This window comes from Equus asinus, chromosome 7 (assembly GCF_041296235.1).
Source record: "Equus asinus isolate D_3611 breed Donkey chromosome 7, EquAss-T2T_v2, whole genome shotgun sequence".
Classification (NCBI taxonomy): domain Eukaryota; kingdom Metazoa; phylum Chordata; class Mammalia; order Perissodactyla; family Equidae; genus Equus; species Equus asinus.
In genome coordinates, this window is record NC_091796.1 from 104,865,662 (window position 1) to 104,881,852 (window position 16,191).

The 16,191-nt window shown below is 47.8% G+C and overlaps 1 protein-coding gene across 10 annotated transcripts in view; it reads left to right on the plus strand.

The window, feature by feature from the left end:
- The window catches only part of EVL (Enah/Vasp-like), a 160,334-nt gene that overhangs the window by 102,082 nt on the left and 42,061 nt on the right, over positions 1 to 16,191 (plus strand). For all 10 annotated transcript variants that reach the window (XM_044774313.2, XM_070514314.1, XM_070514312.1 and 7 more), the window contains exon 3: positions 3,312 to 3,489. In XM_044774313.2, the coding sequence (XP_044630248.1) occupies positions 3,312 to 3,489 (178 nt within the window). The remainder of the gene's footprint in view (positions 1 to 3,311; positions 3,490 to 16,191) is intronic.

The following is a 16,191-nucleotide window of genomic DNA, read 5'->3' on the forward strand; positions in this document are numbered from 1 at the left end:
ACTTTAAGAACAGGCAAAAGTAACTGACAAGAGTCAGAAACTGGTGACTAACTGGTGATGAGTCAGAAATGTCGTCCTCTCTGGGGAGCAACATTGGGAAAGGGGTATTAAATGTCTGGTCCACACCCCCGAAGGGACTTGCAGTCATGCGCACGTTCTAAGCAGAGTACACAAAGGAATGGAACCATTAGCTAGGTGCAGAGATTTTATCAGCCCAAAAGGTCTGTCTGGCAGTTAATGAATGCTAGCTACCTGTCGTCAGATGGTCAAGTGACATATCGGCTGGGTGTCATCTGCACATACATCCAAAATACAGTGCGTGAGTTTCCTTTTTTTAGAAGGCAGCTTAGAAGTACCTTTTCAAATAGTAAATATGAGTTTTTAAATGGTCATGTCCATTGATCCAGCAGTTCCACTTACAGGAATATATCCTATAGAAATATGTGTTCGCATGGATATATGCACAAGGATATTCACTGGAGCATTATTTATAATACTATCTTCATTTTACCTGTGAAGAGGGGAATGTCAGTAACTTGTCCAAAGTTATTCAGCTGCAAAGTGATAAAGCCAGACTTTTAACCCAGAACTATTTGACTCAAAACCCACTGCTCGTTCCTTGTACCTAGTACCATAGTTGTCTTCAGAGCAATCTAGACTGTTGTGGGCTGTGTCTAACTAGCAGACAGCAGCACTTGGTGAGCAGCCCCTATACTCTCGGTATAGACAGAACAGAAATGGCAGTCCCGAGAGCTGCAGTCAGATGAGAGACCAGCCATGTGCAGCAAAGAACCCAGAAAACTTCTAGAACAGGGGTGCATCCTCTAGAACAGCTCCATCGCACTCTCCCGACCTAGTATCTAAAAATCTTCTCCAGAAGTAGGGAATCAGTTCATGAGGCTCCAGGGGTTAGAGCTGGGACCAGAGAGGGAGTTATGGGAAGAAAGATTTCAACTCTTTCTACTGGCAATCAGAAGCAGCACAAAGTCCTGGGCTACAGACTTGGCTTCTCAGTTCACTTCTGCTGTTAACTGACTGTGTAACTTGGGCAAGTCGCTCATCCTCTCTGGGCCTCAGTTTTCCCAAGTGTAGAAAGAAGATTGTGTTAGATATTCTCTGTGGTCTCTTTGAGTTCCTTTCACTGATTCTTTTGGCCATACGGTTTCCTATTCTGGATAGGCATCAGCCTCCCCCAGTTCCCATGCACCCTAAGTCCGCCTCCAAGAACATCGCCAACCAGAAATTTCAAATCATAGAATTCTAAATCTCACCTCCCCAGAACATCCCCTCCAGTACCTGCAGATGGTAGTCGTGATACCCTGAAGAGTTTCCTTTCGTCTTGCTTCAGGATCCTCAACCATTCTGAGCAGAATGTGGTTTCCCAACTTTCTTCCATTTAAAACATTTCCCTCTGGCTTGCTCCGGTTTGTCAATATCCACTAAAAGGCAGCACCAAAAACAAAAACGCTTGAACACAGAACTCCTAATATGGACTTACCACGGCAGAAAGGAACAGGGTCTTAACCCTCATTCTGGCCACTACGCGCTGTTAATGTATCCTCCAATCTTAATTGTTTAACCAGAAGTCACTATGCTTCTCATCATGCATGTATGCCATAAAACTTCCAGCCCTTTTTCTGATGATTAAGAGCTAAACCTAGAGAGAGAAGCACCCCAGGAACCTGAGTATAGATGCTGGTCAAAATTTCTGTGTGTCAGTATGTAACAATTAAGTTATGAAACATTCGCATTTCTATAGCTGATTTAGAGCACACATTCTCTTTCTTGCTTGCTCTTTCTCTCTCTTCACTATAGAACAACCCAAACCCACCTTCTGCCTGGCTAAGACTTGGATAGAAGCTGTTCTGGATAGTGCCCATATTTGCTATCCTCTGGCCTTATTTTATCCGACAGCATAGCATTATAGAGCAGTAAAGGAGAGCAATACATCAGCGTTCTCATCTTAGTGCCCCACCCAACTAGCAGAGTGTCTTGGCCACGTCCCTTTGCATCTCTGCATCTTTTCCAGAGCTCACCTTCCTGACGAGAGCGACAGTAAACGGTTATCTCCAACTTCAGATCACAAAACCCTGGAACCTCAAAGCCAGAGGAGAGCTGAGAAATCATCCTGTACCTCTCCTAGAGCAAAAGTCCCTCCATCACCTCACTAGCAGCAGGCCATTTAGCTTCATCCGGACTCTGCTTGCATGCTTTCATATCTAGGGACCTTAGTGTTTCTCAGTTAACACTGTTGACAACCTGCTGTGTGCCAGCAGCTGTGTTAGGTGCTTTCACGTGCATAATTTAGTCCTTACAATGCGCTCTGAGGGTGCCGTGCCATAGCCACATCACGTTCTTCCTCATTTTACAGTTAAGAAAACTGATAACTAATGAGTTCCCTGATGTTAGATCATGTGACTCCGAGCAGAGGGGATAGGGACCAAGAATGATGGCTCTAGGCCTCCCACTGCCTTCACTGGGCCCCACTTACTAAGTGTAGTCTTGAAGGACTTTGAAATAATTCTCAGTTAAACGTCTGAAAGAGCCAAGTTTGGAGGTCAGGCGGACCTGGTGTGGGATCCCCGGACTGCGCGTAAGCACCTGAACGTCTGGATTCTATCTTAGTCTTCTCTGTATCTTTCCCTGCTGAGGGAGTCTAGCATTGCTTCCTGGCAGTCAGTTGATGTTTATTGATTGATTATAATAAAGATATTAATAACACTGTACATCTGTGTGACATTAGCTTTTCCAAGTTATCCTTTTAGCTAATAACCCATTTATTAATACATTCTAAGTACTAGACACTATGCAGAAGGCTATGGGAGGCATAAATATGAATCAGAAAAGACTCTTGCCCTTAAGGATCTTTATATCTAGAAATCTACATTAGATATGTATCGCAGTGTGACCTCTGCAGTAACCCTGTGAGGTCGGTAGAACCAGGATTATTATCTTGATTTTTTAATTGGAGAAAGTAAGCCTTAGAGAAGTGCAGTGACTGCCTTGGGTGACTCGGCTAGGAGGCAGGACCAGGGCCAGGACCCTGGGGACCTCACCCCCAGCTCAGGTCTCTCATCTGGAGGTTGTGACTACACAGCATTAGTAAAGGAAATAACTGGCTTTCAAACCCTCGTTGTTCTATGGGTCATGCTGAAAAACTGCCTGGTCATGCTTTCCCATTCTTCTGACCCCATCCTACTCTCCCTGTCCTCTTGTAGCCGCAGGGGACACAGTATCCTTGCCGCATAACAGCTCCCTCCTGCTCACCTACCTTTTATTTATTTACACATGTTTCTCTCTTTCTCCTCTAGGTTGTGATCAATTATTCAATCGTGAAAGGGCTGAAGTACAATCAGGCAACACCAACCTTCCATCAGTGGCGAGACGCCCGCCAGGTCTACGGCTTAAACTTTGCAAGTAAGGAAGAGGCGACCACGTTCTCCAATGCCATGCTATTTGCCCTCAACATCATGAATTCCCAAGAAGGAGGTAAGCGGGGCTTTGTCTCGGCCTGGCGCCAAGATCCTCTCCTGTTCTACCTCTGCCCTCCCGAGGCCCTGGCTCTCAGGATGTCCCGGCCTCGACTGCTGGAGCTGATGATATAGGGGTTCTCAGAGAAACCTCCTGCCTGACTCTAGATTTAAAGAGACGTTAACAATTTGAAGGAGGAGAGAATGACGTTTACATCTTTTTTTGCCCTTTGTGAGATACAGATTTCTACTGATGTGTTCCTAAAGCTGTCTATCCAGATGTGTTTTACGTTTGTCGTCCTGCTTTGTATTCTAGAACACATATTTAGCAGAGCTTGGAGGGAACAAGTGACAGTTTATTCAGTTATTAAGTTATTCATTCATATGTTTAATAAACTTTTACTAAATATTTACAGATGTAAGAAACTGGCCATGCAGAATAGATAAGAAATGGATAGATGGAGTCCTTCCCCTCAAGTCACTTGGTATTTTGGAATAGATTCATAAGCTGCTAATTATACCGTGTTGTGATAATCGCTCTAACAAGGCATGAGCAGGGGACTAAGGAGCACAGAAAGGGAAGGAAGCACCTGCCCATCTGGGCTGCCGAGGGAGGCTTCTCGGGGCTGGTGACATTTGAGCTGGAGTTCTGAAGGGTGAAGAGTTCAAGGCAGAGGTGGGCATGGGCTTCCCAGGCAAAGGGAGCAGCAAGTGCCCAAGGACACGGTCATGAAAGCTCGGCACATGCTGGGACAGAGTCCACTGCACTGTTTCTGGGGCCTCGGGTGCAGACAGGAGAGAGTTGGAAATGGCATTGGAAGGGCAGTGGGCATTGCACAATGAAAGGCTGCAACCTAGAAGACTCTGGGTGGGCTGGATACTCGGTATAGACAGTGCAGGGGTGGCGGGTTGGTGCTAGCAAGAGTTTCTAAGCAGGGCAGTTAAGCACAGAAGCAGAAATACATGTGACTTTTATTGGAAATTTACAGTGTTAGCTTCAGAGGGCGGACGGAGGCTTTCCAGGGCACGGGTGTCTTGATGGCCACGGACATGATCCTGTGCTCTGCTAGAGATCTGACCTTAGTAGAGCATCGTAGTTAAGAACCAGGTTTGGGGTCACAGTGCTCAGTGTGAGTCTTGATTCTGCTATGTTCTAGCTGAGGAACCCTTGGACAAGTTACTTCATTTTTCTGTGGTTCAATTTCCTTATCTATAAACTGGGGGTGACATGGGATTATTTTCACATTTAAATGCTCTAGAATGTAAAATGTTTATCAGCCTGCCTGACACATATTAATCACCCAGTATTAGTATTTGTGAGTATTATTATTCTCATTGCTGCTGCTGCTGCTGCCAGAATTGGAATGGCAAGTGAGGAGACATGGTACTTGAACCTGGAGGGAGACGGCTTTTAAATATCTATTGTGCCTGATATATTAGAGCTTTGGGATCCAATTTAAACCCTAGGAGAATGTTTTTAAGTAGATAAATAACGCGTTTTGAGGATGCTTCCCATAGGTCATACACAGAATGGGTGGGTACTTGTAGAGTGCTTTCCCACCAGGGAAAGGCTCCAAGGTTTGGGGATTTTCTGCTGAGAACTGGGATGTGTAGTGAGGAAGCTGCTCGACCATAGTGGCACTGAGTGACGAGCACAGGGCCCAAAACGTCAAAGGCACCCAATAAATGTTTCTTCGGCTGTCTGTTTTCCACCCAAGAGCCTGAGCTTCACGGTACAGCGAGCTGAGTGTAAGGTTCCCCATCTGACTACCTCACCTGCCCCAGGATGGGAGAGTCAAGCTTTATTTTATCTATGCATATGGATACATCGAGGGACAAAAAAAAGTTTTAATTTAATCACACAACTAACTCTTTCAAGCAACTGCTTAAATTAAGTAAAAACTATTAATTTCTTTATTAAATTCACCATAAAATCACAAGGAAATCAGTTAATCCACTGTTATTTTCCAATAAGAAAACTGTGACCATTATGAGGAAATAACTGGCTGGTGTCAGGTAGTAACTCAGATTCAGAGCCCTCCCTCCCACATCTCCTTTGGGTTGAATAGATATCTTTGTTGGTGTGGGAGTGAGGGTCCCCATCTGGTTTTGGGTGTGTGGTCATGAGGTGAGAGGGGCCTGATTTCCAGCTTGCATCTGGAGTAGCAGTTGCTCCTCCCAGTTTCTTGGCCGTGGCCTGACCTCCTGCTTCTGCGGGCATGACCTTTGGTGGAGGGGAGGTCCTGGGCCCACTGAGAATTAAGCATTTTCTTCACCTGAACTGTAACCTGCCAACACTGCCATGCAGAGAAGTGTGCAGCTCGATGAGCTTTTAGACGTATGCACGCCGTGTGCCCCCACCAGGTCCTGATGGAGGCGGTAGCCCTCCTGCCCCCTCCCCCAGGACAACGAGGATGTCAGCTTCTGCGACAGCAGAACACTTTTGCCTGTGTTTGAACTTCACATGAATGGACTCGCGCAGTGTGTGCTTTTGTACCTGATTCTTTCCCTCCACGTTATATTTGAGGGATTCGTCCCCAGAATCAAGTGTCTCCATAGGTGGTTCTTTGTCACTGTGGTGTGCTGCTCCGTGATGTGCTGTGCCTCGTAGATCCAGCCTCTCTGCTCCATAGTTTAGCCTTTAGAGCTCGCAGGCAGCCTCTTGACCACCCATCTCTGTCCACCAGCTATGGCAGAAGCCCTCTTGCTGCCACATAGTTGTGATGCTTTTCATTAAAGCCTGTCAGTATCGGGCAAGTCCATCCTACTCCCTCGGTGGGAGGCAATGTGCTGTAGTCAAAAAAAGTACTTGTTTGGGGCAGGTGGATCTCATATTAAGTCTTTGCTGTGCCACCTGTGGCCTTGGGGTAATAAACCCTACTTCCTGGGGTTGTTATGAAGACTAAATTTTGAAATGTTTATAAAGCACTTAGCGTATCGTGCCTGGTATGTGATAAGAGCACAAATAATACTGGTTCTTTCCCTTTTGGTCTTGTGAAATGTGGTTACTTTTGTAAATTTCAGTGTCCTTATTTGTAAAACAGGGTCATAAGTCCCACTTACAAAGTTGTGGAGAGCATCCAAGGGCCCGGCGTGGCACCTGGCACTTGTAAATGCTCTCTCACTGCTTCTTCTCTTCTCTGGCATGTCCTGTTCTGTGGTGGGCATCTGGGGCGCTCAGATCGTGGTGTTTTCTAAGACTCACCGTCTCCTCAGGTTGGGTCTTGCTCGTTGTTTCCCGCCTTCCCTCCTCATGTACGGGCAGACACTAGTGGGGCCTCCTGTGGGGTCTTCCAAACCTGGCAGATACAAGACACTTATATACAAACCTGAAAGCAAATCAGAGAAAATTGTAGATGCCGAGGACGTTGGACTGAATGGTTTCACATCCCCCTCTCTTACCTGATTCTCGCCACAGCCCTGGAGGTGACATCCCAGATAACCTCCCTGTTCCCAAGGTCAGGAAGCCAAGGCTCAGAGAGGGAAGTGACTTCCCTGTAATTCCACCTCCAGAGAATCAGCTGCAATCCAAACCCGGAACTTTACTCGTTCACAGTTTGCATTATCTGTGTGCTGAAGACAGGCAGCGAGCTGTACTCTGCGCTCTGTCTTTGTTCCTTCCTGCCTCCCAACCTAGTGGAGGCTACTGTTGAGCCAGGATTCTTGAGGTTGTTCTACAGAAAGAATGGGGATAACAGAGAAATATTTTTGCTGCCTAATTTCTACATGGAAGAGAGAGTCAGGCATTTGACCCTTGAAAAATCTGTTTTTCTGACATTGTTCCTTGGCACCCACAAAATCTGTCTGTTTACAGCAGTGAGCTTTGGATACTCATTCTTCAACTTCAGGCCCAACCTGGGGAACCTAAAGTTAATTTAGCAAGTAAAATAGTCGTCCGGGGGCTGGTGACTCCAGTTCCCTGGGTCAGGGACAGGAGTGCAGAGCCAGCTTAAGATTCTCCTGGGCCCCACAAGGCTCGGGGTTCAGGGGTTATCTCAGTGGATAGGGACAGTCACTGGGTTATGGGGGCTTTTTCTAGAGAAACTAACATCTGGAGGTTGTTTTGAGGGGCAAGGAGGAGCTGTCTGGTTCCTAATGCATGCCTATCTTCTGAGGAAAGGAGAAGAAAATCGGTGCAAATGCAGGGCTGCAGCCTTCCTATGGTCGCAGCTGGCTGTGTGCATTGCTGGCCCCCTGCTGTTTGCAGGCTTGGCTCACAGACCACGTGGCCCAGCTTTTCTGGGTTTCTGGCTGCTGCGTGACAAGGTGTGATGGCCAAGGATGGTGCATATGCTTAGCTGGGAACTCAGAGTGGGGCTTCTTTGGCCAGTTGATTGACAAAGATAATGATTATAGTGATACTAATAATATCTAGACTTTCTCTTCAAAGCCTAGGCTTTTGTTTTTTACCAGGTTCCTTTTCCCATATGCCCCTTCCCTGACCTTCTTAAGGAAAGGCTCCCACTAACCAAACAGCCTCGAGGATGAGGGCCCAGCAGCCACACAAGACCTTGTCTGGCTAAGGAAGTGCTTCCTTATACTCTAAAGTGCTTATAATTTGTCTTTAATTTCCAGTACGTAGCCAGGCCAGCTACTGTTATACATATTTATTCAGAGAGGGGGTTGAGATTTTAAAAAGTGACACATCTGGGGCTGGCCTGGTGGTATAGCAGTTGGGTTCGCACGTTCTGCTTGGGTGGCCTGGGATTCACCCGTTCGGACCTCCGCACCGCTTGGCAGGCCACACTGTGGCAGGCGTCCCACATATAAAGCAGAGGAAGATGGGCACGGGTGTTAGCTCAGGGCCACTCTTCCTCAGCAAAAGAAGAGGATTGGCGGCAGATGTTAAGTTAGCTCAGGGCTAATCTTCCTCGAAACAAACAAACAAAAAAATAGAAATGTTTGTGAGAAAGTAAATCATTGGCTGAGAAAGTGTTAAAAAAAAAAAGTGACACATCTGCCAGCATCTTCCAGTGGAACTGAGACTCAAATGTAGGGTTTCTGGTTTAAAATCCATTGGTTTTTTCTACTACTCTGCACTGCCTCAGTAGGTCAGAGAGGAAGGTCAGGAGGCTAGTGTTCCATGAGCCCAGCCTGCACCCACAGCTCCAGGCGGTCCTCTTACTTTGGGGATCACAGGGTCTTGGGCGTGGCAGTGAGTGGGGCTCGTGGCAGGGTGCAGCCACTTGCAGAAGGATGACCGAGGACACGGGCCTCAGTGTCAGTGGGTCTGCACCATCACAACTCCTGAATTGCTGATGTCAACTCCAGAAAGCACTTACCTAGACTTCCTCTGTCTGCTGTCTTTAGTGGCCAGTTGTCAGACGGGGAGGTGGGGGGAGAGGACGGGGCGGAATGTTTACAGGCTGCGCTCCACACCCCAGCCCAACTCGGCTTCCCTCCCCTACACGTTCTTCTCTTAGCGGGTATCCGCTCACAATTTGGTAGCCTTAGAACGGCAATTGCTTCCTCGTGCTTTAACAGGAGTCTGCTTCTGACATATGTGACATTAAACAGGCCACTTGTCTGTGGGTTTCAGTGTCCCCATCTTTGGGAGGAGGGATATGGACTTGATCAAGATCTCTGCAAGTCCTCCCAGCTCAAATGGCTTATGGTTTGATGTATGTTGTCTGGGCAGGAGTGAATTCTAGTTCACCACTTGCAGATATTGTCACTTGACCATTGCTAGGAGTGGGTAAAACGCTGTGAAGAAGCTAGAACAGCAGAATGTCCTTCTTTACCTCCTGGAGGACCCCAGCACATCTGGAAGCCAGGCTCCCTCATCATCCATAGTTGCTGAGTCAGTCAGTCTTTGTGTGTTATTGAAAAGTAGAAAATACAGACAAGCAGACAAAAATTACCTCTATTCCTCCAACTGCTATTAACACATATACCCTTCCAGACTTTTTTGTGTTCATATGTGAATTCATAGCTATTCCCCAGAAGTAGTCTATACATTCTGTCTTATAATCTGCTTTTCTCACTTCACTCTATGGTATGAATGTCTTTCCGTGCCAAAGAGGTCAGATCGTCAGGCCGTTTCAGTGAATACCATATAAAGATGTTCCATAATTTAACCAGTCTTCTACGTTTAGACGTGCAGGTTGTCCCCTTTCACATTATTATGTTTATGTAGTAGAGGGCTTTTTTGTGTGTTTATTTGTACACATGCTTTGTATCTGATGTGTCTGTCTTTGCTCACCTGTCCAGTTATTTCTTGGGCATATTTATGTGTCCAACAATATATAAATTTTTAAAGCTTTGATATATCTTGCCAAAATGCCTTCCAGAATGAGTGTACTAGTTTATGCTCTGTCCAGCACGCACGACAGTCACCCACTGCCCCAGCCTTCACCAGTCTAGGCATTAGTGCTCTTAATAATCTTAGTAAACTCAAGGGAAGGGAAAATATATCATTTTAATTTGCTTTTTTTTTTGAGGAAGATTAGCCCTGAGCTAACATCTACTGCCAAGCCTCCTCTTTTTGCTGAGGAAGACTGGCCCTGAGCTAGCATCCGTGTCCATCTTCCTCTGCTTTATATGTGGGACACATACCACAGCATGGCTTGCCAAGCGGTGCCATGGCTGCACCCGGGATCCGAACCGGCAAACCCCAGGCAGCTGAAGCAGAACGTGTGCACTTAATCACTGTGCCACTAGGCTGGCCCCATACTTTGCATTTTTGATTACTAGTATGGATGAAGATTTTCGTACACTGGTTGGTGGTTTCATTTTTCCCATTGTTTTCAGTAGTAGCTTTAATTAAGTGCAGTACAGCACGGAGGAACGCATGCCTCTTGCACCTTTAGTCACATCTCCGTAATTTCCCACTCCCAGAATGTGTGCGTCCTCTGATGACAAGGGGACCTTGTGTCTCCTTCGGCGAGTGAGTGGAGGCTGTCTGGTGTCATATGGTGTGTTTGAGGTCATGATGGATAATAAATACATGGGCCTCACCAAGCTGCTGTAAGGCAGCATCCACACTATCCGTGTTTTATGAGTCGTCGTTGTTTGTGTTCATCTGCATAGCCAAAGAAGAAAACGCTCGCCTTCCTTCCCGTTCATTCGCTGGACCTTTACTTCCGCTGGAGGAACTTCTTCACCTTTAGTATCTAGAATCATGTTGGTAGGTCACAGAGAGATTCCTTGGCTGTTCCTTCATTTGGCTTCTTAAAGAAAGGAAGAGGGGTCTTGGAGTTGAAAGACCTCGGATTCTGCCAGAAGCACCAGCTGGAAGGTCGGGCGGTTTCCTCATCAGTGCAGCCCCCACTTACCTTCCTCCTTCTCCTACAGGGTGCTTCTGACCAGGGTATTTCTCTGCTGCCTACTGATCCGGGCACCCACTGTCCTACTGTACCCTAATTTTAGAGATGGACAGGAACCAGAGGGATGGGATTCCATGGCTCTGGGGTTGAGAGGGCTGGAAAGCTTGTAATTTTAAGTTACCCAGGGATTTTTTTTAAAAAAGAAGAAAGGATACCAAAAGTGACAAGAAGGGCACATAGGGAGCCTTCTGATGAGTTTGCGTTTTTTCCAAAGAATATGGCAATGATAGAATAAGGGCACACAGCCAAGGACAAATCTAGAAAGGGCAGAACCCCATAGGGGTTGGATGCCAAGCTTTTTCAAATGTCCCCTCCCTTGGAATGTTTTCTTACCATCTTTACTTATCAAAATCCTCCCCAGCCCTGTCCCCTGCTAACTCTCATCTCAGTAATTCTCATCCCACCTTCTCGGCCCCCTCCTCTGGCCTCCTGTGATAGGTGGCTCCTGCCTCTCTCTCTCTCCATTTCTTCTCCATTCTGCTGTCTTGGGTGCTTACCTTTTCTCTCTCCCTGGATGTCGCCTTCTCTGGGAAGATTTCTGGGCCCCCTCGTTGCCCCACCCCAGGTCTGATGAGGTGCCCCTTCTGTGTGCTCCCAGTGCTTCCCTGTCCACATCCACCACTTGTGAAGTTAAAGCCTGGCTGCTAGGAGGGGGGTCACGTCTGACCTGTTCCCCAGCGGACCCACAGCACCCATCGCAGTGCTTGCCGCATCAGCAGCACTCAGAAAGAACTGTTGAGTGCCTAAATATGTGTTCCTGAGAGCAGGAGTCACGTTAGCCGCTTCTGTATTCACAGCCGCAGGTTGGTTTGTGTGCATTATGTAGGTGTTACATACGTACGTGCGTGCCGTGAGCTTACGCCTCTGTGCCCAGTCTCCTGAGCCGTAAGGGGGGATGGTGGTGCTCGTGCCAGGCCTCCCAGGTTGTGGGGAGCGTTCACTGTGCTCATCCCCATAAAGTGCCGAGGATGGCTCGTGACACGCTGCGTGCTCGGTAAGTGCACGCTGTCCTTTAAAGCCCACTCTGACCTTTCCAGGTGGCACTGGGCTGGGAGCGAGTGCGCAGGTCGCCTCTGCATTCAGCGGCCTGAAAGACTTCCCTTATCAAGTTCTCCTAGGTGTTAGGGGAGAGTGTTTTGTATCTCCTTCCTCTCTGTCAGACTCTTGGCTGTGACTTCTCACTGTTGATCAGATCCCTGGCTTTGGGACTCCTTTTCTCGTATTTAGTTAATTGGTTGTTAATGTGGATAATACTGTCTCACATTGTGAGTTATTTCCTCCTAACTGGCGAAGTTGGCTACTTGGTTTATTTGTGAAAATTCCACAGCAGTGTGAGGACCTCAGGCAGCAAAGCCCTGGCACCTCTAGCAGGTGCAGCTCCAAGCCGGTGAGAATCTGCCCTCGCCTTTCCTTCTCTCCTATTCTTTTCCTTTTTCTTAGACCTCTTTTTATAATTCTTGCAAAGCTGCCATTATGATGGGGATGAAGTGGCTATACATTAAAAATAATAAAAACAGGAGGCCGGCCCCTTGGCCGAGTAGGTAAAGTTCCACACTCCGCTTTGGTGGCCCGGGTTTCGCAGGTTCAGATCCTGGGTGCGGACCTACTCCACTCACCAGCCGTGCTGTGGCAGTGTTCCAGTGCAGGGTAGAGGAGGATGGCACAGGTGTTAGCTCAGGGCTGCTCTTCCTCCAGCAAGACCAGAGGAAGATCGGCAACGGATGTTAGCTCAGGGCGAATCTTCCTCACCACCAACAACAAATAATAATAATAATAAAAACAATAACAGTAGTAACGGTGATTTTTATTTCAAGCTATCAGGAGTCTGGGTGCCCCTTTGGGAAGGTTTTTCCCTGAATGATTTACTGCAGTAATGTGAAAAAAAAAATGGCTATTCCCATTGGAAAATCAAGTGTAGAGAAATAATTCCCTCACCGAGCTATATATTTACATTTACTATATATTTATGTTTACTTATATTTAGAAATAAATTTAAAGATGAGAGGGATCTTAGAGCTATTTAGTCCAGTTTTTTTCACCTTTGGAGCTACTTCTCTGGCTGATGGGGAAGGATAGGGAGGAGCTGACCTTGTGGGGGGCTTTGTGGAGCTGCAGGCTCCAGAGAGCACAGACCTTGCCGGTCCTGCTAACACCCAGGCCGCACACTTGCTGTATGCCCTTCTGCCTCTTGGTTTGGGCAGCTGCAGCCAGCACCCTTGGCCCCTGCACATTCACTCCACCGTGATGCTTAGCCTGTTTTATTCAGAATACCTCTGTCGTGCCTGCCCTCCCACTAGACCGCTAGTTCTCCTGTAGTAGGACCGATATTGTCTCAGTCACCTCTGTCTCTCTAGAACTAGTGCAGGGGAGGCACATGGTGGGAACTCAGGAAACGTGTGAGGGCTACATCGACCCTTTTGACCTTCTGAATCTCAGCAACCCTGGAAGGAACAGAGTCCCTGAGTGCTGTTCTTCTGGATGGGAACTTGGGAGGCCTGGCTCTGGTCCTAGCCCCATTGCTCACTGACTATGTGACCTCGATCAGGTCCAGTGACCTTTGTGGGCCTCAGTTCTCTCATCTGCAAGAGGAAGTGCTGGTTGTCCCCCGAGGTCTCCACCAGGCTAGAGGCCGATCGTAGCCCTTTCTTTGTGTTGCCAGGTGAGCTGCCATCTGCTCTGGTGAGGAAAAGGCTGTGGTGGCGAGGAAGTCAGCAGACCCAGATGTTGGGCCTGGCCATGCCACTTACCTACATGTGACCAGGGCAGATCACTTCCTTATCTGAGCCTCGGTTTCTTCATCTGTAAGATGGGGTGGCATGTCCGCCTCACAGCATGAGAGTGCGAGGAGGTGCTGATACAGAAGGGTTCTGAGGTGTTCAGCATGCCGCAGCAGATGTGACAGGCTGCGATGGGGACCAGCAGTAGTGGCTTGGCTAAGTCCCATTCAACTGAGGAAAATACCTCCCCTGCCACAGTGTCTGAAATTCCTGAGAAAATTTGACCCTCTGGGAGTTTCCTTGAGTCTGCGGGAAGAGCCTGGTCTAGAAGCAGGAGTCTGGTTCTTGGCCCGTCAGCCACTACCTCGCGTGTGACTTCAGGCACGTTTTATCTCCTGCGTAGGCGCTGGTGTTTACACCCTGAAGGGGCAGGGCTGGACTGGACAAGTAGTTCTCAAGAGGGACAGCGTGGGGGGGGCGAGGAGCTGTTTGCAGACTCAGACAGAGGGGCCGGGAGTGCTGGGCCTGGTGCAGTGTGCAGGCTGTCCCGCACGGTGAAGTACTGTTTTGCATGTCCCACCAAACACGTGGAAGTGAAAAACTTAATCATCTTAGCCAGAACCTAACTCTGTTTTAAGAAAAAGCACTGTTGTTGTTTTTTTACCAGTTAATATGTGCTGAATTTCCTAGGAATGCGACTACCACATACTTCAAGATAGAATTGTGCTTTAGTTTGTTTGTAACTTTACTGGGAATTGTTTTCTGTTTTGGAAGCATTGTCACTGTGAGATTTTTCATCATCCACACAACTCCCCTTTGTCAGATCTGTTTGTAGCGGTCGCGCGCACTGAGTCTGCGGGTATGTGCATGCGTCTGACCCATTCCGTCTCCCAGTGTAGCTGTGTCTGTGCTTTCTCATGTTGCAGTATGTTATACTATAGATCACTTCTCTCTTATCTCTCCTTTATAGTACACTTAAGGCATTATTTTTTTTTCTCATTTATGTAGGTAGGTTATATCTATGAATTTCACTTCAAGATAATGCAGGGAACATTAACAAAATGTTTGTAAGAAAAAGGGGCCACTGAGTCTAACAGGGTAGACTGGGAGCTCTGTGAAAGTAGACTAGCTCCTTCTCGCATCACATCTCTTGTCCCATTTCATCACCACTTACAGTGCCAGGTGGATAGCACTGTGTCTGCGCCCATCTTACAGCTGAGAAGACTGAGCCCCCGAGGGGGGAAGTGAGGACTCGGCCCACACCACTTACAGACAGGCAGTAAGAGAAGCTGCAATTAGAACGCCTCTTCCTCTCCTCCAGAGAGAAGGAGCTGTCATAGAAGCAATGTGGTACTGAGGGAAGAATGCGCATTTTGGAGCCAGGCTACCTTGGGATGAAGGAAAACAACTCACTCCTCCTGTGTGTCTCCTCTGCTCTTGGGACTTGACTAAACACAGCTTCACTCTGATACACATGGTGTGTTTTCCGCACACTCGGCAATTCTGCGACACCAGCTTGGTGTCCTACAGTTTTACTCAATTCTGACCTGTCTGCCTGGAGATAGCATCAGATCCCACAGGTTAAGGGCTCAGTCCCCAAGACTGCCCGCCCAGCCACCTCCCATTTCAGACACCAGTCGCAAGTCCAGATTGTCACCTGTGCTTCTGACAGGCTATAAATTAGAGGTTCCCATGACCCCCTCAGGTTCAATAAATTTGCTAGAGTGGTTCACAGAACTCAGGAAGACATTTTGCTTACTTAGATGACTGGCTTATTGTAAAGGTACAATTCCGGAACAGCCAGGTGGGCCACATGCCGAGGGCATGGGCTGGGGGAAGGGCGCAGAGCTCCCCTGCTCTCTGATGCACCACTCTCCACTCTTGGGTTCAGATTCTGCGCTGCTGCTTCTACGCAGTGTGACCCTGAGCAAGGCACTTCATCTTGAAAATAGGTGTCATAATACCATTGATTGTTGAGGGTCATCTGACACAATACCTATGTAAGACCCCTTGGACCTGTAGGTGTCCAGTAAGTGAAGCTTGTCTCCTTCTGGCTGCCCTCCACTGGGTTCCACTTTTTGTCCTCAGGTCCAGTACTCTTCTTTCAGCTCCTTTAAGTTCTCTCCAAACTTACCACAATCATTGTACAGTCGTCTCCCGTTGTTCCAGGAGAGCAGGGCCCCAAACTGATGGGATCCAGCCACCTGGTAGGAGTGAATTTTTGAGAAAACTTTCTTCCTCAAAGCCTCTGTGGTGTGGAAGACAGATGGTTGAGGCCCAGGTGGGCCTGATGAGTGGGACCTAGAGAAGGAACAGAGCGTACATTTACAGATGACAGAACTGAGACCCAGTAAGGGGAGGGTCACACAGCAGTCAGGGGCAGAGCCGGGGCCTGCACCCAAGGCTTCTCCCGCTATCCCAGACAACCCAGGTTTGATACACCCGTTCCTTCCTAAAAAAGAATTTTCCCTGGGGCCTAGGACCAGGGTGGGACTTTAGGAAGAGCGCTGAGGAACTTGGAAGTCAGTGCTCAGGGGGGCTTGCGTTAGCTTGATTTTGCCCCATTTTTTCCCTTCTGGGTCTCTAATGAAATCCAGTCAGACCTTCCCAGTGTGTAGAACAATCTGCCCTTTCTGGCAAGCTTCTCCACTGTTCTTGCCTTCAGCTCACTCTCCCACA